Source organism: Nicotiana tabacum, chromosome 17 (genome assembly GCF_000715075.1).
Source record: "Nicotiana tabacum cultivar K326 chromosome 17, ASM71507v2, whole genome shotgun sequence".
Taxonomy (NCBI): domain Eukaryota; kingdom Viridiplantae; phylum Streptophyta; class Magnoliopsida; order Solanales; family Solanaceae; genus Nicotiana; species Nicotiana tabacum.
In genome coordinates this window covers 31,350,661-31,376,398 of record NC_134096.1, presented here as the reverse complement: position 1 = coordinate 31,376,398, position 25,738 = coordinate 31,350,661, and the positions used below count along the sequence as shown (strand labels likewise).

Here is a 25,738-nt window from a genome sequence, read left to right as displayed (position 1 = left end):
CCTATTACAATTGCCTCTAGATAAAGCTGAAAGGTACAATATGAAAACACCTACTACAATTGAACTAGAATAAAAGACAGGAACTGGTTCTTCTATATGGTTCATGTAACTTCAGGTTCACACACTTGAATCACACACGAACTGTTTGCAAAAATGCCTTGCTATTTTGCTCTCAATTCACGTTCAACTTCTGCTTTTGTGCATTACCTGTAGAATGAGAACATCCTGCGATTTATAGAGTTAGTAGAGTAGAAAATAACTAGAGTTCTAATGCTACTCTTCCTTGGTGGAAGAGTTCTAGTTAATCTCAACTTCTAGCTCCTTCCTTATCTTGGATAATGTTCTCGTTGAATAAGGAGTCCTTCTCCTTATCAATTATGCAATCTTTTCGATCAGGAGATATCTATTATTATGTCAGATTTCGTTTATCTCCTGCATGTGCATCTCACGTGCTTTTAATCTGCCCGTGTCGATGCCTACCAGTGATGGACCTGGTTCATCTCTGAGTTCCTTTGTCAATCTTCAAAACTATCATTTACTTGGGCCAACAAAGGTGGTCACTCCCGCTAAAGAAAAAGCAATTCTTCATTCAATTTTTGTTCAAAATTTTGATCTTACCAAGTTACCTTTCTCTAAGGTTAAATAGCCAAATTTTCTCATACTTCTTTTTCTAGTTTTCTTTTTTTCTTTTATGTTGAGCTTCCAAAAGCCACCGGAGAGGGAGAATAAACAATTGATGGCTAAAGATCTTGAATAAAGCATTAATAGCTTTGTAGAGGAGAAACTTTGATTCTTTCCGAAGGTGTTCCTTACTATCAATTCTTGGCCTTTCCAACAATCAACCATGACTCAATAATTTGGTTCACTTAGCAGAGAAGGTGAAACGTATGGGTGTGTGACCTGCACCCCATGCCTTAAACTCGCACTGAGCGAATTAACCCATCATAAAATAACAAGTAATGGGGAATTGACGAAAATCGGTATAATCATAGACATGCAAATGAAGCTCTTTAAATCTTGCAACAAATTTTAAAATACCAACACATAGCACAATATCACATAACAAATTAATACACAACCCACATCGTGTCACAAGGAGCCTCCATGGATATGTAAAAGAGTAGTAAATGCTTGGGAAATAGCTCGATTATGCAAAAGAATAAAAAATCGAGTAGGGAGAAGAGAACCCTAGCTCATAGCGCCATTACGTGGAACACTTCTCTACAACGAAAAAATAACAACAGCAGATATGGGCGCGAAACATACTCTGCAAAATTTCCTTGATCGTCTTCTAATTTCTAAAATATTCATATTTCATAAAACATGTTTCCCTGTATCAAAAGAGGAAGAAATATTTTCCAAAATTCTTTTTCAACATTATCCACCCTATTCTTCATCCCCACCAACCCCATCCATCCCACCCCAACCCCTACCCCATACCCCACGCACCCCAACCTCGCACACCACCCACCCTAAATAGAAATATTATTAAGAGTACTTTCTTTTCATGTTGTAAATAGAGTACTTTTTTTTATTTCAACAAAATGAGTATATTCTTTTCATGATGTAGAAAAAGTATTTCTTTCATTTCAACAAAACGAGTACTTTTTTTCATTATGTCAAAAAAGTATTTTCTTTCATTTTAACAAATTAAGTATTTAACAAAACGAGTACTTTCTTTTCATGATGTACAAAAAATATTTTCTTTCATAGTATTTTCTTTTCATGAAGTAGAAAAAGTATTTTCTTTCATTTCATCAAACTGGGTATTTTCTTTTCATTATGTACAAAAACTATTTTCTTTCGTTCAACATAATAAGTAATTTCTTTTCATGTTGTAGAAAGGGATATTTTCCTTTTCAACAAAAAAAAGTATATTTTTTAGTTATCGAACTCAAATTTCAACGTTGTTCGTGTGTAAAAAAAGTAAACTAGCACATTAGTTCGTTTGGATTTGTGTGAATTTTGAAAAGAATAATTAATATTTTGAAAAAAATAATCCCGTTTCGGGTGGGGGGGGGAGTACGGGAAACATGAGAATTTTGGGAAAGGTAAATTGAGGGGAGTAGCATAAAAAATTATTTTTCTAAAAATATTTTATACTCTAACCAAACACTAGAAAAACAATTTCACTCCCCAACCAAACAAGGAAAAATAAGTGATAAAACCACTCATTTTTCATAAAAACATTTTCCATATAAAATATTTTCCTTTGTACCAAACACACCCAAAGTCGGTTGTTCCAATTCTCTGTTGGGAGTACCAACCCGATACTGACAAATTCATTATGGTAACAAACATCATGGTGAGTAAGTCCTCTTCCCTCTTATCAAGGCCATCTCAAACGCTGTACGATTTTGATAAGTTTGCTAGCATGGCCAATATGATGAAACTGTTTTGTTCCTGTTTGGATAAGAGAGACGAACAACTGTACATCCAGAAGAAATTTCTACGGAACCTAATGGTAAAGGACTTACCAATGTCATCTTTCTTTAAAAACCCGAAACGACAAGGACAATTTGTTGACTCTCCCCTTTCTTTCCTTGCCCCATTAAGCAAAAGGACATTGATGTCCACCGCACCTACTAGCGCATTTGCCGACAAAATTGCAGGCTAACAGTCACGTCAAAGGTTGAGTTATTTTCAACAAGAATGTAAACAACCTCAGTGCAGATTAGCTGTAACAAATACATACACAGTTCACTGCAAGCCCAAGAGCAGTCGCTTGTATTTCTTTGATCATCTTGTTCCTTTGTCGTATAAGTAGAATGCCAACTAAAATGGGAGCCAAAAATATTACAATAGTCCTGGACACTTGCGCTCGGAAAATAATTATTCCACTAGATCATCTTAAAGATAAAATGAAAATTCAGCAGCGATTATAAATAGATCAGATGATAAGTACAAATATACGGATAAGAACTTGTATCACAGCCTCACAGAAAACAAAAATCAAGAGAGAAATGTGAAATATTACATGCTGGGGAAGAGGAAGACCATTAAAGAATAACTAATGCAACCTTGTCAACTCTTCCACTCTCTTCATTAGTTCCTCAACAGGAACTGCCATTGCTTTAGAAATATCTTCCATCCGGATCCTGCTAAGATCTAGGAATGATTCAATCAAATCTCCGTCAAGAAAGTTTTTAGCTTCTACAGTTTTCTTCTCATTGTAAAACGACCTCCACTGCTCATGGCTCAGTCCGCCTACACCCTTTATCACTTTCCTCAAGTTTGTCTGCAGCTTTTCCAAAAATAAATACTGATCATGAGGAAGCGAGGCAATGACCCCAATAACACCATTCACTGTGCCAAATATGACGGTAGGTATCTGGCCAACATCTGAATCTGGCAATCGCATGACAAGTGAACCGTGTCTGAACCTATTAACAAATTCACCAAGGTGGTATTCACCAACCACTTCAAGACGGCTGCGCTCTTCATCTGTAGCACCCTCACTATTTTTCCTGACAGTGAAAAGGTTAAAGTTGTTCTCCGAACCAAGATAAATGTCATCGTCGAGAATCTCGACAGCTGACATCCAATTTGCATTGTAGTCCCGGGCTCGCTCCTCTATAGCACCCTCCTCGTGCTAAATAGGAACAATATTGTGAATGTCAGCAATGACTTCTTATTGAAGTAAAGACAAATTAGGTTAAGCATAAGAAACTGGTAATTGAGAGTACAATTGTAGCTTTACTTTCTAAAGCATTAGAATATTATATTTACTTACAAAAGTTACCTTGAAAATCAGTAGAGAAATGGACTTCATCAAATCACCGACGACAATAAAATCCCCACGTGTTTGAACATAAAGAGCCAATATATGACCATGGTGTCCACATTCTGTCTGCAATTCTCGGCTGCCACCATCTTCACGCGAGGCCCACTTGTACAATTGAATCTTCTGATTGATTGCAGCAAGCAGTTTCCCATTGAAGGCATTTAGAGAGTAGACAGCTCCCTTAGTTTCCTTCTCTGCAATTAGTTGGAGCTTTCCATCTTCAACAATAAAAACTAAAATTCGGCCCTGCAATTACTCATCATTTAAGTACCTTAAATAACCATAAAAATGAACATCAGTGAATTAAACTAGCCCAGAAAAAAGTTGACTTAGGAATAGAGTAACAAGCTTATTAGTTTTGACTTGAAACAAAATTATATCAAACAAAACAGCCTCAAGGTGTAAAAATTGCTTCCAACCACGATTTCCTCCTTCAATAAAAGATTAGTTTGCTTAAATCTAGCTACTGATGATATAAACTCATCTCCTTTCCAAGCAATTCATAAAGATTATCTGATGTTCTATTTTTTCACACTTTTTTTTACTTTGGGGGGTTTTTTTTTTTTTTTGGGGGGGGGGGGGGGGGGGGGTTTGTATGTTATAATGAATATTAATCACTTCAGTTTTTGATGTATTAAATATCTTCTTTATATCCCTTCAGCAATCCTCCCACCGCCCCATATTTGTTGTCACATTTCAGTTAAGCAAGGAATATAAGAATCTAGTTGAAACTTCAAAACAGTTGAAAGAAAAGATCATCAAGATCGCAATTTGCCTTATAACCACGTAGGCACATCACCAGTCTCAACAAAGAAAAAGAGCCAGAAAAAGCGGGTATGGTGATAGAAAGATGATAAAGTTCGGTATGTATCAGATGAATTTGAGGAAAACAATATGGCTCGAAACCCAAAATCTACGCAAATCGATAGTTCATCAGAAATCACAGGATCTAAGCAAACCTTACAATTAGAGAAACTTTTATCAATGAAACTTACCTTGGTAGGTTCATTTTCCTCTGGCATCACATAAGCAGTCCCAACGCAATAATACACATTACTGTCATCAGAAAAGGAGCAGCTAAGTATGGAACAACCATATTCAAATTGGTCAAGGGGGTAAGTTGATATGAACTCAAATGTCTGATCATCTAACAGGCGGACAAAATGCACTTCAGGATCATCTGCATTCGACTGAGTATACTTGACGCTGCATAGAGCAAATGTCCTGGTCTGCTCTTGATGGCTGATCCGCCGTGCATGCTCCCCGAGGGGTATTGAACGGATGTGAAGCTTTTGAATTTCATCAATAGTGCCAATTGTTAACTCTCCTTCTTTTGCAATTGCGAGGCTGTTGACAAAAGAGAAATAACTATTAAAGCTCTTATGCATAGAAAATATAGGACACAATTAATAAAAGATACAGAAACTTACAACAACAATTTATGATTTTCTAACATTCTTTGACTGTGACAGAAATGGAAGATCTAGCAAATATCAACTCTAACATTAGCTTGTAATGATATATAGAAGCATTTTAATTCTTTAACATGTTGACCCCAGTAATAGGTGTCTGAGGGCAGAGCTAGCAATTCATTCTCAAAATGTAATTAAACACTTAAATCAATAGACAGCGATAGAAATTTCCAACAGAGTACCACATTCAATTTTTAAGTCAGCAGACAAAATGTTGGCAGTAAAATTGAAGAAAAAGAAGGAACAAATTACCTGTCTGGAAAAGCTGCAACATTGAATGGGCACATATGACTAACTTCTTTAAGATTTACATTGCTATAAAGCAGCTTCTTGTTACTGCTGTAAATAACTGTGGGCCTATCAGAGGCAGCAAAGACGTGTGTAGCATCTTTAGATGAGAATGTACGAAGTGTTATGGGCTGGGTTCCAAGAGACACTTTTTTCCTGTCTGTCAGCTCACCAGTACTCATGCTCAATACATAATTCAAGAGATGACCATCTCCCAAAGCACATAGTAGATAAGATATCTGAAAGAGAGTTTTAGACCCCCAAAAAAGGAAAGAAACAGAGGTAAGAGAACATATTGGAGGAGGGCAGCATAAAAAATTTCATGGCTATTGCCTGATCCATTCAAAACCCTATTCCAGTATCAGTCAATCAAATCTGCTGGTGTATACTTTCTCTCACTCTTGCCATCCAACTACACTAGTCCATAATTGTACCCAAATTTGGAAAGAAACATAATCTAGTTTAATGCTTCCAAGGATTCCTACTGTTCATTGATTACAGCAGCTTCAGGTCTTGATTTTATTTCATTTTATTTTCCTGAATAACCATATAGAACAATCATAAATGCTTCAGTATTGATGTTTTATTTTTGGATAAAGTAATAAATTTTATTAAAAGAAGGGCAAAAAGCGCACTCATACAAGAAGTATATCAAAAAATAGAAAACCTTACAAGAAGACATGGTTTTCCACGAAAGACACCTAACCTAATCTTCTACAGACTACAAGTAGGAAGTTCGTGAGTGCACCCCAAAAAGAAATAAGGGAAAAGAGACTATTTCTCAAATGTACGAGATCTTTCTCTACTCCATCAAATGCTCTCTTGTTCCTCTCTCCATACGCACCACATAAGTGCTAGAGGAGCATGATTCTAGAGCACAATTAACAACCATCCCAACGATAACTCACGTTTGGCTATAAGCCTATAAAGCCTATAGACAGAGCTTTATCAAAGAAATTAAAGAATAAAAAATCTATAACCAGAGACCAGAAGGCACCCCACCTTTAGCCCAGTTGTTTCCCTGGTTTCTGCCCAGGGAAGCCCAAGATATCAAACCCAAAACCCCTGCTTGTCATTCCCGAAATAGAAAACGGGTAGTTGAGGCATACAAGGCGACTAAAGATAGAGGACATACCCCTTCGAAGGAACACATAAGAACAGAACGAGGAATTATCTCCCCTCCTAGCTGTTCCTTTGTAATGAGATTCAAGTCGGGAAGTGAATATATCCTGACACTTATGTCTGTCCACATTCCAACTGCTGCAATTTGACTATAGTTTGGATTCTCACCAATTGGATTTATGTCCAGGCATGAGATATCATAATCCAACTTGGCATATTTTACTTCATTCAGCACCCCATCACCAATTTCTAGGTAGACCAGATGGCCACCCCCAGTTGCCAACAGTACCTGTAAAAGAAAAAATAGCAGCACATGAGCTAATCGGCAGAAGAGTGGATTAACAAACGTTTGCAACTAACAAAGGTAAACCATGATCCCCCCCCCAAAAAAAAAACGGGAAAAGAAACTATAGCTTTCAACAGACATCCTAAGGTGTCCGTGGTTGCCACAAGTGAATCGTGAAATGGTTCTAAATTGAGCAATCTGAAATATATTCCTTTTATTTTACAATCTATTAACTATTTCTGCTTCTAAGTTTAACTAAAGAACAAGCAAAGAAATTCAAATAATTCTACAGTCAAACCTCTCTATAACAGCTTTGTTTGTTCCAGATATTTTTAGATGTTATAGCGAATTGCTGTTATAGAAAACATATATTATAACAAAACATGAAATTTGGTTCTGGAAAAACTTGGCTTTTTATAGTGAAGTGTTGTTATATAAGGATGTTGTTATAGAGAGGTTTGACTGTATTAAGTGATTTTACTATTTAAGTCTTTCAAGTTCTCCATAACTTTGAAAAACTAGTACTCATTTGCTCAAGATTTCTTCAACTATATTATTGAGAGATCTAAAGAAGCCTTTCTCGAGCAAATTATGTTTTATATTGTGAAGGAGATCACAACTCATTCTTGTTCTACAAGCTGAAGTGGTCTATGTATTAGCTAAGATTATGCAGGTCCTAATTCATATTCAATTTTTAAATCCGGAAATTGTGTCACCCATTTGGCTTTATACAATAACTCTTACGCATAGAAAACAACATAGATCAAAAAAATATAAACTCCCTCATTTCCATTTCCAGTTTATGTGAAGCTATTCCTTTTTTAGTCCGTTCCAAAAAGAATGACCCCTTTCTAAATTTGAAAAAAATTTAACGTCAGATTCCCATTTTACCTTAATGAAAAGCCTTTATAGCAACAAAAATGTTACCAGATTTAAGATCACAAGTTTCAGAAGCCTTACAACCACAGTCCACACAAACGTTATGGTATGTTTAAGACCACATGTACCTTATCAAAAAAGAAAGGACCACATGTTTCAAAGGTCATCCTTTCGTTCTTAAACTCCGCATCAAGTCAAATAGGTTCACATAATTTTATTTTATTTTGGGGGGGGGGGGGTTTATAAGTTCCTTCTATAGTAAGGGAAATTTTGTGAAAATCGCTCTTAAACTCCACATCTTGTCATATAGTTTCACATAGGGGGGGGGGGGAGTAAGTTCCTTCTATAGTAAGGGAAATTTTGTGAAAATAAACTGAACAACCAGTCCCCTTTACTTGACCAAGCTCTAGATCAAAAGAGAACATGGCAAGTTTACTCATGTAATTAAACTGTTATTATATGGAACTACATATGGATGCTTTTCTATCTTTGTTGAGATGTTACTAACTTGAATCTATTCTTTCATCTTATAATCTATTATATTGATGGAAGATGATACCACCTTGCATTTCTAGGGCAGCTTGAAGGACAGAAACCGATGCTTTGAAGACCAGAACTCGAACTGTTTTTTGCCAAATCGAGATGTCCACAAAGGTTAAATTTGCGTCATGGCTTTTAGAATAATAATGCTAATTCCTTTGTGGACTCAAATATTCTCTACACTATTAGAAGGAATTGAGTCTTTATCTATACATACATATGCACTTTCCTAGTACACAATTTTATTTAGTCTTTTTTTATTGGTAAGAGTAAGAAAATCTTCTTAGTACCGTTTAATGAAAGTTTTCACGTTATTTATCAAAAAGAATCTATGAAACTGATGATTTATGTATTTAGACATTCTTTGTTACTAATGTGTTAACAAAACAAATAAAGCACATTCTTTGTTACTAAAGTAAAAAATTCATATAAAGCACATTTTTCGTATACAGAGGTATATAATTTGTGGCTTATCTGCCTAATGTTCAAAATTTCATTGTGTTGTTTCTGTGTGCTGTTATTTAGCTTGTTATTCCGTGTTTCCTGATTCCTGACAGAGATTCACTTTTAAAGGTGAAACCCATCTTTTGGTCAAACACAGCACAAATTGGAAACAAGACCTTCTAATCCATATTTTCGTCAAACACAGCACACATTGGAAACAAGACCTAGGGTAAAATCAATCACTAGATTGTAACCTAGCGATGATTTTCCGTAAACTGATGTATAAAAATATAGCTATAGATAGGATGGTCACAAATATGAAGGAGAAAAAGAGGTCAAGGAAATTGGGTTTTTTCCAAAGTCAAAAGAAGAAATCAAGTATCATAAACTTAAAAAAGACAGAATACAGTTGCTATTAACTTACGAGCTCCAGTTCAAAATAAGTTCTGCACTTTGTAAAAGTAAATTCTATGAGCACAATAAAAAGATTCAGTGTTATAAAATAATCGAAGTATAGCTTTCCTTTTCCAAGTCAAAAGCAATGATTATTGCAACAAGAACTAATCACGAAAATTAGTAATATCTGGGGAAAATATACTTCATTCAGTTGGTATACAAAAAGATGTCACTGTTTAAAACAAGAACTTGGCACCAACAAAGAAAATGAGAGTAAATGTCCCAAGAAATAAGATCTTGAAGCTACATAACCTAAAAAATGCATAATTGTGCATTGGAATCTGTGTCCAATCGCCACAAGCATGTAACAACCAACATCTGTCATTGTCATAGTTATTCGATCTCTTGTTTTTTCCTGGAAGGGCAGAAAAACTGCACAGCCATGATATATAAAAGCTATTCGACATTTGATCTAAAACTAATCATCAACAGGCTGTTGCCTGTCTCAAACTATTATGAAGTCATGGATAAATGCAAGAGGTAAACCTGAGTGGCATTAGCAGTTGCAACATTGACTGAGTAGCCAGCTGGAGCAAACCATTCGTTTTTCAGATCTCTAGAGATAGAGCTGACCAATCTTACAGAGTTAGAAGTAACCTGCATGACAATTTATGCGCAACTTTCCTTGAATACAGATTGTTTAATGTATTCAGCCAGAAATATAAAAGAAGCTTTCCACAGATGGTTAATGACAACGTTATGCCCTAAGCAATCAGTGTTCGATTCGATCATTACTCATTATAGTCTACCAAATTACTGCAGAGAAAGAGGTTATGGAAGATTCTGGTTTCTCAATTTTAACTCTCAATGAAGCCAAATAGGGACATACTAGCAGTAACAAGGCAATAGCAGTAACTGACAATCTCAAATATGACAGCGCAAAGAATAGTATTTGTTCCAACAAAGACTCTCTGTCTCCCCTCATCCAACGAGCACATATTAACAAAACAAGATGCATTACAACTTAAGAAGCATGTAAAAGATGACACATATATGAACTTTGACAGAATTTACGCACACAACTGGTGATTAACCTAACAAAAAAGATGATACTGAAGGAAGATGCTTCTGAAATAACGTTCTCATTTCTAACTTTTGTGATCTTAAGATAATATCAAGCATAGTGGAAACACTTGACAAATCTTCAAGACTACCAGTTACAGTATGCGCATAACAGACCAGAAAGAGTACCAACAAGAACTAGTGGAAACCATTGAAGTCTACACTCTAGAGAAGGAAAGAATTAGTTTCACAATGTAACGACAGACATTTTATATAACCTAGTATCTGTATAGAAAGAAACCATGTTCCTGCAGACGGCTACCTACAATTTATAGATTTTATAATCTATTTCTGAGCATTTCTAACTTGAAAAATCACACCAAATAACCCAAAAAGAAAGAAGTTGAACATACCAATTCCATATATAGACCCTAAAGTATAATCCCCAGACAGATCTATATTATCAAATCACAATTTTGATCTAATCATAAATGTGTCTCAATTCATTACCCAGAGGTAGATAAGAATCTTATATGTAAGATTGTTATGAAAACCATAGAGACATGAAAAATGCAACCAGTGGTAGGGGTAGTATTTGAGAAGTATGGTTTTATGGAATGGGGATGGAGAACTAAAACCATTACAGTTCCATTTGGATGTAGCATGTGGAGGAGCAAAATGAAGGGGTGGGAGGACTTCAATGGTCATATCTTCTTTAGGGTTGGGGATGGGAGAAGAATTAGCTTTTGGAATCACAAGTGGTTCGGGGAAGACACCTTGAGGATTTCATTCCCTAATTTGTACAGAGTTTCGAACGACAAGGAATTGACAGTCCATTAGATTCAGGGAGCGTGACGAGAAGTACTTTGGGATATGACGTTTAGCTAAGTTGCTCGGACACGGGTGCGGGTATCCGAGACATCGGATCCGTCGAGATGTAAATTCTAAGATACAGGGATACGGATCCTAGTATGGATACGGGTGCGGGGATCCGGCTAAAAATAATTCAACAACAACCCAGTATAATCTCACTGGTGGGGTCTGGGGAGGGTACTGTGTACGCAGACCTTACCCCTACCCTGGGGTAGAGAGGCTGTTTCCAATAGACCCTCGGCTCCTTCCCTCCAAGAACTCCCCACCTTGCTCTTGGGGTGACTCGAACTCACAACCTCTTGGTTGGAAGTGGAGGGTGCTTACCACTAGAGCAACCCACTCTTGTCTAAAAATAATTCAAAAAACTAAAAATATAGAAGTATCTCTAAATTATGAGAAATTTTGTGGAACACTTATGTATATTTTGTAAAGTGTGGATTTCTTTTTTATTCTCAAGTTGTAAATAAATATAGGATTGATTTCCTAGATAAAGTACACTATTTTCTACAAATTTTCCCTAGTTTTGGTTCTGACTTCGGGAATCAAATTGTATCTCGTCTCGAATTTTTCCGTCTGTCGTGGTCAAAGTACCCAAAATTGTTTGACCAAATCCGGTACGGATCCCATACCCACACTAGTGTCAAGTCGGCACGGGTGCGGCACCTAAACTGCCATGTCAGAGCAACTTAAACGTTTAGGAGAAATCTGCAAGACTGGGAGTTGGGAGAGTTTCAAAGGTTAGTGGAGCTACTTTACAAGCAAATCAGACCTCACTTTAATAATGACTCGTGGAGATGAGCGCTAAAAAATGATGGTTTGTTCACAGTCAAATCTCTCTACCAGAGTTTGTTGGTGAGAGAGGAGACACTTTCAACGTTTATCGATATGGATTCCTAGGGCGCCTAGAAAGGTGTGTGTTTTTGCATGGGCAAGAGGAACGATTCTGACAGCTGAGAATCTGAGGAAGAGAAACATTACTTATGTCAGTAGGTGCTACATGTGCAAATGTTCGGGTGAAGAAGTTGATCATCTATTGGTGCATTATAGAGTGGCATCGGGTTTGTGGAGGGTGGTCCTGAATTACTTTGGTGTACAATGGGTGATAGATGTGTTGCACAGCTGGGCTGGTAGACATAGTAGAAGGCGATAAAAGGCATGGAAGGTTGCTCTGTTAGCTGTTATGTGGGTCGTATGGAGAGAGAAATAGGAGAGCTTTTGAGGGGATTGAAAATGATTTTGTATACTTGAGGAATAGCCTTTTGTCTTTGATTGCTTTTGGTGCACCCTTGAAATTCCTACTTGTTTAGATGATTGGGTGTGTTTCGTAGAGAATCATGTTATGTTGTAGATTTTTTACTTTTTGGTATACCTCTTGTATACGGGAGCATTTCCCATTTTGTTAATAATACCATTTACCTTATAAAAAAAAATGCAACCAGTGGTGGGATAAGTTATGCTGCCCTCTGTAAGTGTGAAAGAGCCTATACTCTTATTTAATTTCCTTCCTTTCAATTTTGTCATACCAAGTCCATTTAGTTCTTAAAACAGCTTGCCAATCCTTCTCATTTTGTAGAATCCTTCATCAGCAGTAGTGAATAGCTGATTATTCCATAGTGTCCACATCCACAGTGGAAGAGAGTCAAGGAGATTGATAAAATAAAAAATCTAGTCCTATTTACGTCTCATATTTTTATTCTCTTACAATAACATTGTTCAGAATGACATATACTGAACACTTGCAAAAGCACCTGGCTGGTAGATTGATGGGATAAAATACTTCTTAGACTCAGAAAATGATCTACTCAGCACAGGGCATACCTGTACAAGCTGGTTGTATACAGCATCGTGACAAAACAAGGTCTGGACTTGAGAATTGAAGCCTTCTATCTCAGTTTCTTCCAGCTCATCCTCAAGGTTCATAGCTAAAACACGTGTCTCGCTAATGAAGCTAACAACCAAGAATGTGTCATACGGATCATCAGTAGCTGATCTAAGAGACCACATTCCTTTGATCCCTTGTAGTTCCACAGATGCCTGTAAGTAGCATCGCATATAGATCAAGTTATTGTAGCAATAGGAATACACACAAAAATTTCACTCAAAAATACTTTAGATGACACGACCTGTTCATTTATTCCAATTCCATTTCGAACAATACGAAGTGAGCCATCCTTATAGGCTCCAGAGCAAGTCACGACCTGACCTTGACCTTGCCTCTCCAGGTCAACAACACAGAAGTCCACAATTGGCCCCAAATTGACATATCTCTCTAGAACTTCCACATAAGAACCTTTGGGGTCGGGCTGGAGATTGAGCTTTACGAGCTGAACGTGAATTCAAAAATATTAGTGGAACTGCCGAAAATGAAACATGTAATGTGAAGCACCAAAGGAAATAGGCAACCGAAATTTAAAACCTCAAAGTTCCAATGAATCAAAAGCTACTATACGGAGATTTACAATAAGGGGCTGTAGAAACCAACTTACTGCACCAATATGCACTCATATAAGTAACCTGAGACTCATAACACTTCAATTAAATATTGCAATGCGAATACAGCAACAGATAAAATTCCTATAAGTCAGATCGAGTTATGAAATCATCAACCAATATTTATTACAACTATTCTGACATCTTAGCAAAGAACCTCCTTCAACTCTATGGTGTTAATTAAACATAAAACTACATCCAGATCGAGATAAATCTATTTCGTTTAGTAAATGTAACACTACAACTTTCACATTACAATGTTTAAAGGTTAATTGTGAGCAAAATGCTTCATCTAAAGTCGAGCAATTTGAAACCTATGGCAAGTTAATTTTTTGAATACCCTCTATCTAATGAAATGAATTTAACATTTGTATTACAGTTTAAAAGTAGATTCTATTAGTAAAATCTATAAGCCAATTGCTAGTCAAGTAGGTCATATTTAACCTCAGATTAATGGTATACCGTCATACATGCAAACTTAGCAGAAAATAAAGCATGGTGGAAAGAATATATTTCAAAAAGAAAAAAAAGAAAAAAAAAACTGCAATCTTTAAAATTCATGCAGGCTTAGTGAAAGATTGAGCACAATGGAAGAAAAAAGTCAACACACCCAATATCAACTAGTCAGGATTAAGACTTATTGTTTGTACAGTCGCATTTGTCCAATATTTGCTAGGATCAGTTATTATCATGTAAGGGGAGTTCTAGGCTAGTAGAAATGTAGAAAGCTTCTAGGGTTAAAAGGACCTAATTCAGTTAACATTGGAACGCGAGGCGTATAAATGGAGCAAATTGGACAGTGATGATTTAGGTAGCCAACTCCAACTAGCTTGGGATTGAGGCTTAGTTGTTGTATAATGATACTTATCTCACTAAGCACAAATTATTATGCAATTCAGATAAAACGTGCATAGCAGTGTTGTCAAAGGCACGCTTAAGCCCTGAAGCGAGGCTCAAAACATATTGAGCGCTTCGCCTCGCTTTGTGGGCGCTTCAGTGTCGCATCAAGGCTCTAAGACATACTTTTACTTGCCAATAAGCGTAATCCTGAAAAGGCGACACTAAATAATTGATATTTCACTTTATCGTAATCTTTTTTTTTCAATTTCTTTGTCCATATATTTGTTATTCATGCTTATAATTATTGTTCTTAGACTACATATGCATATTTTTACTTTTCTCCAGTTGTGCCTTTTTTCATTAAAGCCCATGCTTTATTTGCACAAGGACCTTAGAGCTTTTTTGCGCTTTTCGCCTTTGATAACACTGGTGCATAGCAAAAGGTACATATTCCTTTTCAATCCACAAGATGAAACAAGCAATGGCACGTAGGTATAAAATTTCACATTAGTTTAAACTTTAATTCAACAGTTTAAAGTACCTGTGAATCTCCATAGCTTGACCCAATGAAGACAAAAGCATTGTCTAGGTATGATATGGTTGATGCAATAGAAGTTTCTCCCAGTAGCTCAATTTTGAGTCCGGTAACTCTGGGAAGTAATATTAAATCTGCGTTAAAAATTTTATTCCCAGCAACTAGGCAAAGGTACAAGACAGCATTTTGGTCCCAGCAATTCAGCAAAAGAATAAAAGACAGTCCAAAAAATGCTGACTCACTTTTCCTTTTCATGAGTGATTACAAGTAGGTGAAGAAGCCCATTATGATCCCCAAGCAAATATCGAGAACCATCAGCATCAACCCGCCCATATGCTCTTGTGATAGACTTGAAAGGATAAATAAAGCATTGGTGAGACAATATCTCATTCATTTATTTAATTAACAGCTTCTGTGATAACGACTAGGTAAAACCTTTTAAAGGGTTTATTCGGTCAAAAAGGCTGGGGGTGGTTGTACACAAAACAAAGAAAATTAGTAAGTTATACATATGCTTACAGGTCTAATTGGGATAGCCTTAAAAGCTGAAGCGCTACAGTAAACTATGGTTTCTTCTCCAATAATCAGTACACCACACAGTGGCGGAGGTACTGGTATTAGCAAAGAAGCTCCATTATCGAGATTATTTTGAGCCCATGGCCCTTCAATAAAATCTTTATCCTTCAACGACACCTCATATGTTTTGACATGTCGTGCGTCCTTGTTATCCTGCCAATCAAACGTAAAGGTTCAGGACTAGAATCAGAATGAAGTAATTTAAACACAGAGAGAAGACACCACCATGGCAGTAGTGCAAATTTGGTGGTTCAAACTCCCTCCCTCTCCATATCTTGGTTTTTAAAAAAGAAAGTGCACGACGTCATTCTATAACCAAGTGCTAACAACAAATCCACGACTTAAGGGGCCAATCAAATTCCCATGATGAAATGAGCAAAAGATTTTACCATAATTACAAAATGAAAATGGTAAATTAAGCATTATGGCTCTACATCATTTTTAAAACCACAGACCTGATATAGAACAACAATTGTAGGCTTTGGGCAACCATACAAGAATTTAATATCCAAAACTTGAAGCTCCTCAAGCCTGGAAAAACCACAAAATAATGAACTATCAATCAAAGAAGAATAGCTCCCATGAGTAACAACTTGATATCCCTGGTGAAACGGTCAGACCTACTATTCAGCAATCCTCCTACATAAAGTGTATGATACAATTCTTAGGAGCATAATTCAGATAAATGATCACTACCAAAAGACATGTTGGTAGGTTGATACACTAAATGAGGTCACACCAGGTGTATTTACAGCTTTGCCAAGACCAAGCACAGTAAATGATACAATAGAGAAAGAACTTCAGTTTCTTAGTTAGGAAAACTTAAAGAAAGAGAACTCAAAGTGCAGCATTAAATATTCAAAAATGAAAGCAGCAGTCCAGAAATCCTTGAAACTTTACATCTACAACTTCAATTTAAATAAGGTTACAGGAAACAAACATAAAAAGGTGAAACAAATGAATTTTGGAATGCCATCACAAAGGAAGATTGCTATGAATTGATCTGCTAAAGGACAACAAACAATTTCCCTTTCCTTTCCCCTCCCCCTATATATTAAAAAGAATTTAACAAAAAGGATAACAAGCAATTCGTTTCTACAAGTTCACTTCCTGAAGTCATGACCTGGATCTTTTTTATAACTAAGGTACTTGCTAGCTCCCACCAGCGCAAAGTACCAGGCTACGACACGATAACCCTGCCGAACAAGGCTAAGGCAGATAGGAAGATATCTCCTATTTTTTGTCTCTTCTAGAATTTGAATCCTCGTCTCCTATGGCTTTACCACTCATTGACCGCTTGGCCACACCCTTGAGTGTGGTCCTTACTTGGATTGTTGATTTTAAGAATGATGTCACTATTTTTCTTTTTCTTTGTTTGCTCCTACAGATACAGCATCCATGCACCCTCATATCAATCCCACATGCCTCATCCATTATAATTTAATGACAGAAAGGAGCATTTAGCAATTAGGCAGGTGGATATGAGTAGGTAAAATGGTTCGGCTCAAGAAAAGTAAACTGCCTCAAGGGCTAGAGAGTATTTAGCAAAAGTAGAGGACGTTACTTAATTTAAGGAGAAAATTGTAGATAAGTTAGCTTCACAATCTTGTAAAGGTAGATCTGAGGATACCTGATGTTAAAGGCTTCCTTCAGTTGGCCTTTGTTATCAAATGGAATAACCTGTTGACAGTGAAGTCCAAGTGAATCTTTTGCAAACATAAAGATACCACCACAGAAGCTAATCCAGCAAACATTACATGTCTTGTAATGACAATACCTTAAATAGTCCATCATAAAGATGCAACCCGATCAATCTGCAGTCTGGGTCGATTATACCAATCTACCAAAAGAAAGAAATAGGGTAAACGGCAAATATAAAATAGGGTATTGACTCATTGACCAAATGAGAAATCAAAAGATATATAATACCAGTTTGCTCCTCTAAATTATAATAATATTTAAGGGCATTTCGAAATATAATACCTGACCGTTATCTGTGGGACGGCCTATTCGATCTGAGACATCTCCCATTGCTCTACATAAAGAACACCAAAAGAAGGGAAGTCTTTGAATTTGAGAAACAAAATATATCCACTCACTAGAAAAGATATGGAGCGCACCACTACGAGTACAACAACATACCCAGTGTATTCTCACAGGTGGGGTCTGGGAAGGGTAGTGTGTACGCAGACCTTACCCTACCTTGTGAAGGTAGAGACATATTTTTTGAAATAAAAATTAGATAAACATACTGCTGCGACTGCGAGTAATGAAATAAAAATTAAATAAAAGAAAACCTTCAGCAACTAGAAAAACCATAAGGCATATAAAAGCTACACCAACTCCTAATATTAAGTAGCAAGAATGTTTTGTGAATAAACAATGACATTTTCTTGGCTAACTTTTGAAGGAGTTTCCACAGAGACCAAACAAACTGTCAAGGCTTCTATAAAATGGTTATAAAGATGAAGTACACTGCACCATGATTCATGTATGTCAAGAGGACATATTCTTTTTCTTTTTTCTTTTGATAAGTAGGAGGATATAGTTCTATATACACATGCTTTCAATGGGGAGTTGGAAATCTAACTGCAATGGATTGTCAGATTTTATTTTTATGAAAAAACTTTTATATATTTAAATTAGGCATTTTAACCTACCAGGAAGAAACACAGTTTTGCAGACTAACCTTGTGATAACTTCAGATGCCTCAGCATCCCATTGAAGGACACAGAATTTATATCGCTCTGTCGCAATGAAGAGAAGATCTTGTGTTTCACCCTGCCAGGATACCCAGGGAACACAGAAAACTGACATATGGCTAAAAGAAACTTTTTCCTTGTGTCCAATATAATTTGAAGGATAAAAATGAGCTACACAATAAAAAGATGTCAACTCACGTGGGGACGGAAAAGCTCGAGTGTCGCGATTCTCCCATATATTGGCACATCTAACATAGGCTGCAGACAAAATACACTAAACTGAGCTCATATTTTGCAATATTCTAGAACCAATGACACATCACGTTTATAGACAAAGAATATGATCTAATCAAAGCTTGGGACAGAAATAAGAGTCACTAATTCTTACATTTACCAGAAAAAAGAAAAGAAATATAAAACGGTCAGCAAAAACACAGGTGAACTAAAGAGTGCGAAAAGAAAAAGGAGAGAAAAAAATCTTGTAATACAAAAGGCTCTTTATATAGGACTATAGGCTACTAGAAATAAGAATTAAATAAATAGATTATCTAAATACCAAGTTTCCTAGTATGACACAATAAAAACTAATATAAAATCTAGACCATGGTACTATAGTAGCATTAATCGATGTGATTCTTTGAGTTAACAAAGAATCATCTGACCAACATCAAGATCTTGAAGCGGAAACAATGATTAGACGGCCTGATTTCAAGACATGAACATATCTGGAGCTGTAGAACTCAATAATCAAGTGATTCAATAACAAGGTGAAAAATGAGATTCTGCATTACCAAATTTACTTAATCAAAACAAGAAAATACCAACTTCAAAACAACTTAAAATGCGATCCGGTTCTGAATGTTAAAATGGGCAAATTTACAAATGGGATGGGTATTATTTGAAGAATCTTAACATAGAAGTTCAAAATGTCACCACTTATATCAATTAACATGATAATAAAGAGGCACCACATGCAATTGAGAATAAAGATAAAAACTATCACCACCTTACTTGGAACAAAGGCGAGGATAAAGAAATAAAGTAAATTGCAAATGGTTGTTGTAGCAAAATATATGAACTATGAATATACATGGCATGAGAACCATTTATATAGGTCTAAGTTCTCTTGTTTGACGATCACCATTCATGTTCTAAAATGAAAGTAAAATAAGGTTCTACTGGAAAAATATAATTAAAGTAAAAACCTACCAAGAAAAGGAAACAAGAAATCCCTTCCAGGAAAACAACAAACCAACTTATTAAGGAAACAAGAAACTAGAAGTTCTATTTTTGGAAGGAAACTAGATGTTATATTCTCAGAAGGAATCTACAAACTTGAGCTTCTTGGGCCTCTTGGGCTCCTTGAAAGCAATTCCACATGTTTGAACTTGGGTTATAATTTTGGTCTAGGTCAAGTTTGTTTTTCTTATCAAAAATAAACTTGACCAAGACCAAAATTCATAAAACTCATCCTCGAGTATAAAAGCTCCACAAATGGCACAAGATTAGCGACACTCATGATTGAAGACACCCAATTCACCGGGCTCAAAGTTGCATTTCTCTAACTTCTTATATAGCTTCTTCACGACGAAAGTAATTTTAGCATGTGGTCGAACTACAACTCACTTTTACAGTTGTAACTAATTTTTTCCGAGGAATTATCCTAAAGTGACTATCAAACTTCAAGCCAATCTAAAGTTATCTCTATTGGAACCTTATGAAGCTTAACCATCTCCATGTTCAGCTATAACCTGAGGAGCATACATGAAAAACCTTTAAATTAAGCATGGATCAAGGAATATCTTCTTGAGAATAAATCAACAACAATATTTGTAGTCACATATTCAAAACATATTATAGCCACTGCTTGTAATATTGTAGAGAGTTCTCTTGTCCACACATTCTTGCCAAGATCCATTCTCTTAAGGCACTAAACAGTTTGAAACTAAATAGAGGCTCAAACTCTCCAATGTTGGCTCCTCTTGAGGATACTCTACCTCTTGTCCTTGCAACTCTTCATTGACATTCGGAATTACGTAGCTTGCTACCTTGTAAAAATGCAGTCAAGAATCAATCAATATTATGTAGAATCTCATGCATGGGTGGATGCTCATGTGGACCCACTTAGAAAATCACATCATCAAACCTTAGGTAACTTCTCAACTTGTGGATTTAACACATGCTCCTTTCTTTGCATTTCCATAGCCACGTCAATGTTCCAAAGGTTCTTTGTTGATAGGACCAATTATTTGCGATTTGGTCATTAAGAAATCATGCGTAAATTGGCTCAAGTTAGTAAGTTCTTCTGCATGCAATAATGTCAAAACTAATATTTTTCGTAAATAAATACTCCCTCCATTCTAATTTATATGACACACTTTCTTTATTAGTCTGTTCCAAAAGAACCATGCATTTCTACATTTGAAATCAATTTAACTTTAAACTTTTTATTTTACCCACTTTACCCTTAAGGAGAAATTTCTATAACCGTACAAATATCAGGGCACCACAAAGCTTTTACCCCTTAAGGTTTTTTTTTTGATAAGGTAAATTGTATTAATCAAAAGGGAGAGAACTCCCGTGTACACGAAGTATACCAAAGACGTAGAGAATTTACATCAGAACATGATTCTCTACAAAAGACGCCCAATCTTCTATACAAGTAGGGGCTAAATGAGTGCACCAAAAAGCGATCAAAGATAAAAGACTATTCTTAAGATGTGAAAAAGGAGACTCAATCTCCTCAAAAGCTCTCCTATTTCTCTCCCCCCATACTACCCACATAGAGCTAACGGGGCTAATTTCCACACCTTTTGCTTTCTTCTTCTACGAAAACCGCCCCAGCTATATAACATTTCCTTTACACTGTTTGGCATCACCCATTGAACACCAAAAAGATTCAGGATCGACCTCCACAATGCAGAGGACACAGGGCAATGCAACATAAGGTGATCAACTTCTTCCCCAGAGCTTTTACACATGTAGCACCAACTAACAAGTGTAATTCCCCTCTTTCGGAGATTTTCAGAAATCAAGATCACTCCCCTTGCCGCTAGCCATGCAAAAAAGCACACCTTAGTGGGTGCCCTAGGAATCCAGATCAAGGAGTATGGAAAAGTGGTCTCCTCTCTCACCAACATACTCTGGTAAAAGGACTTTACGGTGAACAAACCATCGCCACGCAAGCCCCATCTCCAATAGTCGCAGGATGGCTAGAGCATGTCTTGCCCGTATAGCTGTGCCAACAAGACTTGAAGCTCCGCAATCTCCCAATCTTGCATGTTCCTCCTGAATGAGAGGTCCCATACTACCCCCTTCATGCTCCTTGCGAATCTGTTGGACCATCAGTTCCTTCTGGTTTGAAACTCTGAAGACGTGGGGGAAGGAGACCCTCAGAGTATCCTCTCCACACCACCTATGATTCCAAAAGCTGATTCTTCTTCCATCTCCCACCCTGTAAGTGATGTTGCCACTGAATGCTTCCCAATTCTTCATGATACTCCTCCACATGCCACACCCAAAAGGTGTTGTGATCGCCTTGGTCCTCCAATCCCCTCCCGTTGAATCGTACTTTTCTACGATAACCTCCCTCCATAGAGCATGCTCTTCTACCCCGAATCTCCACAGCCACTTTCCCATTAAAGCTCTGTTAAATACCCTAAGATCTTTCACTCCAAGTCCACCCCACTTCTTTGGGGAAGTGACTGTCTGCTAATTCACTAGATGAAACTTTCTAGTTCCATCCGCCGCATCCCACAGGAAGTTCCTTTGAAGTCGCTCCAGTTTTTCTGTGATGCTCACCGGTGCCTGCAACAGGGATAAGTAATAGGTGGGCATACTCGATAAAGTGCTTTTGATAGGCACTTCCTTACCTCCTTTTGACAAATACCGTTTCTGCCACCCTGCTAATCTTTTTTCAACCCGCTCGATCACTGGATTCCAAACCGTAGTATCCTTATATGAAGCGCCTAAAGGGAGGCCCAGGTAAGTAGTGGGAAGGGAGCCCACCTTGCATCTGAGAACACCAGACAAGGCATCAATATTAGTAACATCACCTACCGGGAAAATCTCACACTTGCCGATGTTGATTTTGAGTCCTGAAACTAACTGAAACCACTGCAGGACCTGCTTCAGGTAGGTCAACTGATCCATATCGGCATCACAGAAAACCAGTGAGTCATCCGCAAAAAGCAAATGTGAGACTCTTCGGGCACTGAGCACCCCAATCAGAGCTGAGAATCCTCTCAAGAAACCTCCGCCCGCCGCACGATCCATCATTTTGCTCAGAGCATCCATCACTAGAATGAATAACATGGGGGATATGGGGTCACCTTGCCCGAGACCCCTGGAGCTGCCAAAGAAACCACACGGGCTACCATTAACCAAGACAGAGAATCTGACTGAGGAAATGCAGAACTTTATCCATCCCCTCCATCTTCCCCAAACCCCATCCGCATCATAATGAAGTCTAGGAACTTCCAATTGACATGGTCGAAAGCCTTCTCAAGATCTAACTTGCATAGTAAGTCGGGTTCTCTATATTTCCTTCTGGAGTCTACAAGTTCATTTGCCACCAAGGCAGCATCCAGGATCTGCCTACCTTCCACAAACGCATTCTGGGAGGACGAAACAGTCATGTCAAGAACCTTCTTAAGTCTGTTGGAAAGCACTTTAGAAGTAAATGCTCCCCACTAGACTAATAGGCTTGTAGTCTCTGATACAAGATGCACCTTCTTTCTTAGGTACAATAGTAATAAAGGAAGCATTGATACTTCTCTCGAAAACACCATTCGCATGGAAGTATTCAATGGCTTCCATCAACTCCCCCTTGATGGTGTCCCAAAAGAGCTGAAAGAAAGCCAAGGAGAAACCATCAGGCCCGGGGGCCTTATCACCAGCACAACACGACACAGCCTCGTGCACCTCCTCCTCCTCAAAAACCCTTTCTAGCCACTCGTTGTCTCCCTCCCCTATATGGTTGAACTTTATTCCCCCCAAAGCAGTGTTGTGAAGAGCGTGAAGCAAGGAAAAGCGACATGCCCCTTTTCGCTTAAAGCGAGAAGCAAAGCGCTCGCTTTTTTTAAGTGAAGCAAAATTTTAAAAAAATATATATTAAAATAAGAAAGAACAACTGAAACGAAAAACTAAGAACACCTAAGAAGAAGGCCATTAAAAGAACAACTACATAACACATAAGAAAGGCAATAAGAACTAAGAATAAAGTATATGAAAATAAGAAGAAGGGCAGTATAAGTATAACTGAAACGAAAAAATTGGGCAGCATTTCAAACGAAAAAACAGTGCAAGAAAATGAAGAAGAAGAGGAGGAGAAGAATGAGAAAGAAAAACTGAAGGGAAAAAAAATTCGCTAGCATTTCGCTGCTATTTGGACGCTGAAACAGTGAAAGAAAAAGAAAAAGAAAAAGAAGAAGAAGAAGGAAGAAGAAATCACATACTTGGACCAAACTTGATGATCTTGAAGTTGAAAAGTGTAGAGAACTTAAACCCTAGGTTGCCTCTTTCTTTCTCTGGTGCTGCTCGTTGATGATGTTTTAAAAAAAGAACAGTTTTTTTAATTAAATAGGTTGGCAGCCCTGTAATACAGAGAAACGCTCGCTTCTTACGCATCGCTTCGCATCTGCGCTTCTCGCTTTTTAATGGGAAGCGAGCGCTTTTTTAAACCTACTACGCTTCAGCTAACAGAAGCGTTCGATGGCTCACCTCGCTTCTCGCTTTAAGCGAGGAAGCGCTCGCTTTTCACAACACTGCCCCAAAGTCGGCCTCCAACTAACTTCCTCTTTATATAAGTTCTCATAAAACCCTGCTATCGTCCCTTTTACCTCCTCCTCTCCCTCAATCCTCACTCCATCCACAACTAAGGACTCTATGAAGTTTCTCCTTCAATTTGCGACAGCCACCCTATGAAAATACTTGGTATTCGAATCCCCCTCCTTTAGCCAGAGCGCCCTCGATTTTTGCCGCCAACTAGTCTCCTGAACTATTGCTAACTCGACTATTTCTCTCTTAACCTCCCCAATCTCTCTTTCTCAGATTCGTCTAACTCCCCCGCCCCTTCCCCTCTTTCTAAATCCCCCAATTCATGCATAAGCTCCCTCATTTTAACCTCTACCCTCCCAAAAACATCCTTATTCCACCTAATAATATCTCCCTTGAGCAATTTGAGTTTCTTCGAAAGACGGTATGAAAGTGTCCCTGATACCCCATATCTTGTCCACCATTCTTTCACCTTGTCACAGAATCCTGGCACTTTCAACCACATGTTTTCGAATCGGAAGGGAGCACGCACCCCCATCCCTCTGCATCCACCTAGCAAAATAGGCAAATGATCTGAAGTCAACCTAGGTAAAGGAATCTGCAGCACATTCGGCAGCACATTCGGCACCAGCTCATCCCATGAGGGAGATGTCAGGAATCTATCAATTCTAGACCTTGAGTTGGAATCCTCCGTCCTGGCCCAGGTAAACCTTTCCCCTGACAGAGGAAGGTCAATGAGAAAGTGATCGTTGATGAAGTCAGAAAACTCCTCCATGGCCCTCAAAATCACACTACCCCCTAATCTCTCCTCCGGGAATCTAATAGTGTTAAAGTCTCCCCCTAGAACCCATGGAATGTCCCATTCCCTCATAATATTGGCCAGTTCCTCCCAGAAAGACACCTTGGACCCTTCCCCTATCGGCCCATACACTCCCCAAATCCCCACTCCACCCCACTCACTTTATCTTTGACGAGAGCTACCAGAGAGAAAACTCCCTTCCTAATCTCCTTTACCTCCAAGCTTCTATCATCCCACATAAGTAGGATGCCCCCGGCACTTCCCACTGCTGGGACCCAGTCATATTTCACCCAACTACCTCCCCAGACACTTCTCACGATCGCATCCGACAAAACTTCCATTTTGGTCTCCTGTAAACAAACTAGGTTGGCACCCCACTCCCTAACTCCCACTTTGATGATGGCCCTTTTGTTTGGGTCATTCATCCCCTCACATTCCATGAAAGGATCTTAACTTCCATAAGCAACAATAGCCCCCATTTCCCCACTCCCCTAGCCGAGGTCCCTTTCTCTTTGTCACACACCCGCCCCCTTCTCTGATACACCACTACATCCCCTAAGTTATTTTGCTTAACACATTTACCCAACTCCCTCCCTGCACCACAGTAAAGAGATTGTTGCTCAATCTCCCTCAACAGTTCTAACACCCTATCTTCCTTCCTTCAACAGAAACACCTAGAAACTTCCCAAAGTTTAATAGTTTATCCCCCATCCAAAAAGACATCCCCTCCTCCGATCCTTGACGAAATTGGGCAGGCTTCTTCTATATGTGCCCTTTCCTTGCTACTACTAGAGGAATACAAGACCATAGCATTGCTAGCACTAGGAGTTTTAACCTCCGAAAAGGTCTCACCGTTTCCTTGGGGGTCAGCAACC

At 37.9% G+C, this 25,738-nt stretch overlaps 1 protein-coding gene across 1 annotated transcript in view; it reads right to left on the bottom strand.

The window, feature by feature from the left end:
- Positions 1 to 2,821: 2,821 nt before the first annotated feature.
- The window catches only part of LOC107797933 (DNA damage-binding protein 1), a 29,180-nt gene continuing 6,263 nt past the window's right edge, over positions 2,822 to 25,738 (bottom strand). The window contains exons 3-19 of the mRNA XM_075234162.1: positions 18,488 to 18,547; positions 18,277 to 18,368; positions 17,571 to 17,622; positions 17,365 to 17,427; positions 17,218 to 17,267; positions 16,043 to 16,118; positions 15,531 to 15,740; positions 15,254 to 15,360; positions 15,018 to 15,126; positions 13,270 to 13,470; positions 12,965 to 13,180; positions 9,758 to 9,868; positions 6,680 to 6,955; positions 5,509 to 5,783; positions 4,780 to 5,131; positions 3,743 to 4,030; positions 2,822 to 3,592 (exon numbers count right to left, since the gene is read on the bottom strand). Of these exons, the coding sequence (XP_075090263.1) occupies positions 3,011 to 3,592; positions 3,743 to 4,030; positions 4,780 to 5,131; positions 5,509 to 5,783; positions 6,680 to 6,955; positions 9,758 to 9,868; positions 12,965 to 13,180; positions 13,270 to 13,470; positions 15,018 to 15,126; positions 15,254 to 15,360; positions 15,531 to 15,740; positions 16,043 to 16,118; positions 17,218 to 17,267; positions 17,365 to 17,427; positions 17,571 to 17,622; positions 18,277 to 18,368; positions 18,488 to 18,547 (3,120 nt within the window). The 3' untranslated portion in view covers positions 2,822 to 3,010. The remainder of the gene's footprint in view (positions 3,593 to 3,742; positions 4,031 to 4,779; positions 5,132 to 5,508; positions 5,784 to 6,679; positions 6,956 to 9,757; positions 9,869 to 12,964; positions 13,181 to 13,269; positions 13,471 to 15,017; positions 15,127 to 15,253; positions 15,361 to 15,530; positions 15,741 to 16,042; positions 16,119 to 17,217; positions 17,268 to 17,364; positions 17,428 to 17,570; positions 17,623 to 18,276; positions 18,369 to 18,487; positions 18,548 to 25,738) is intronic.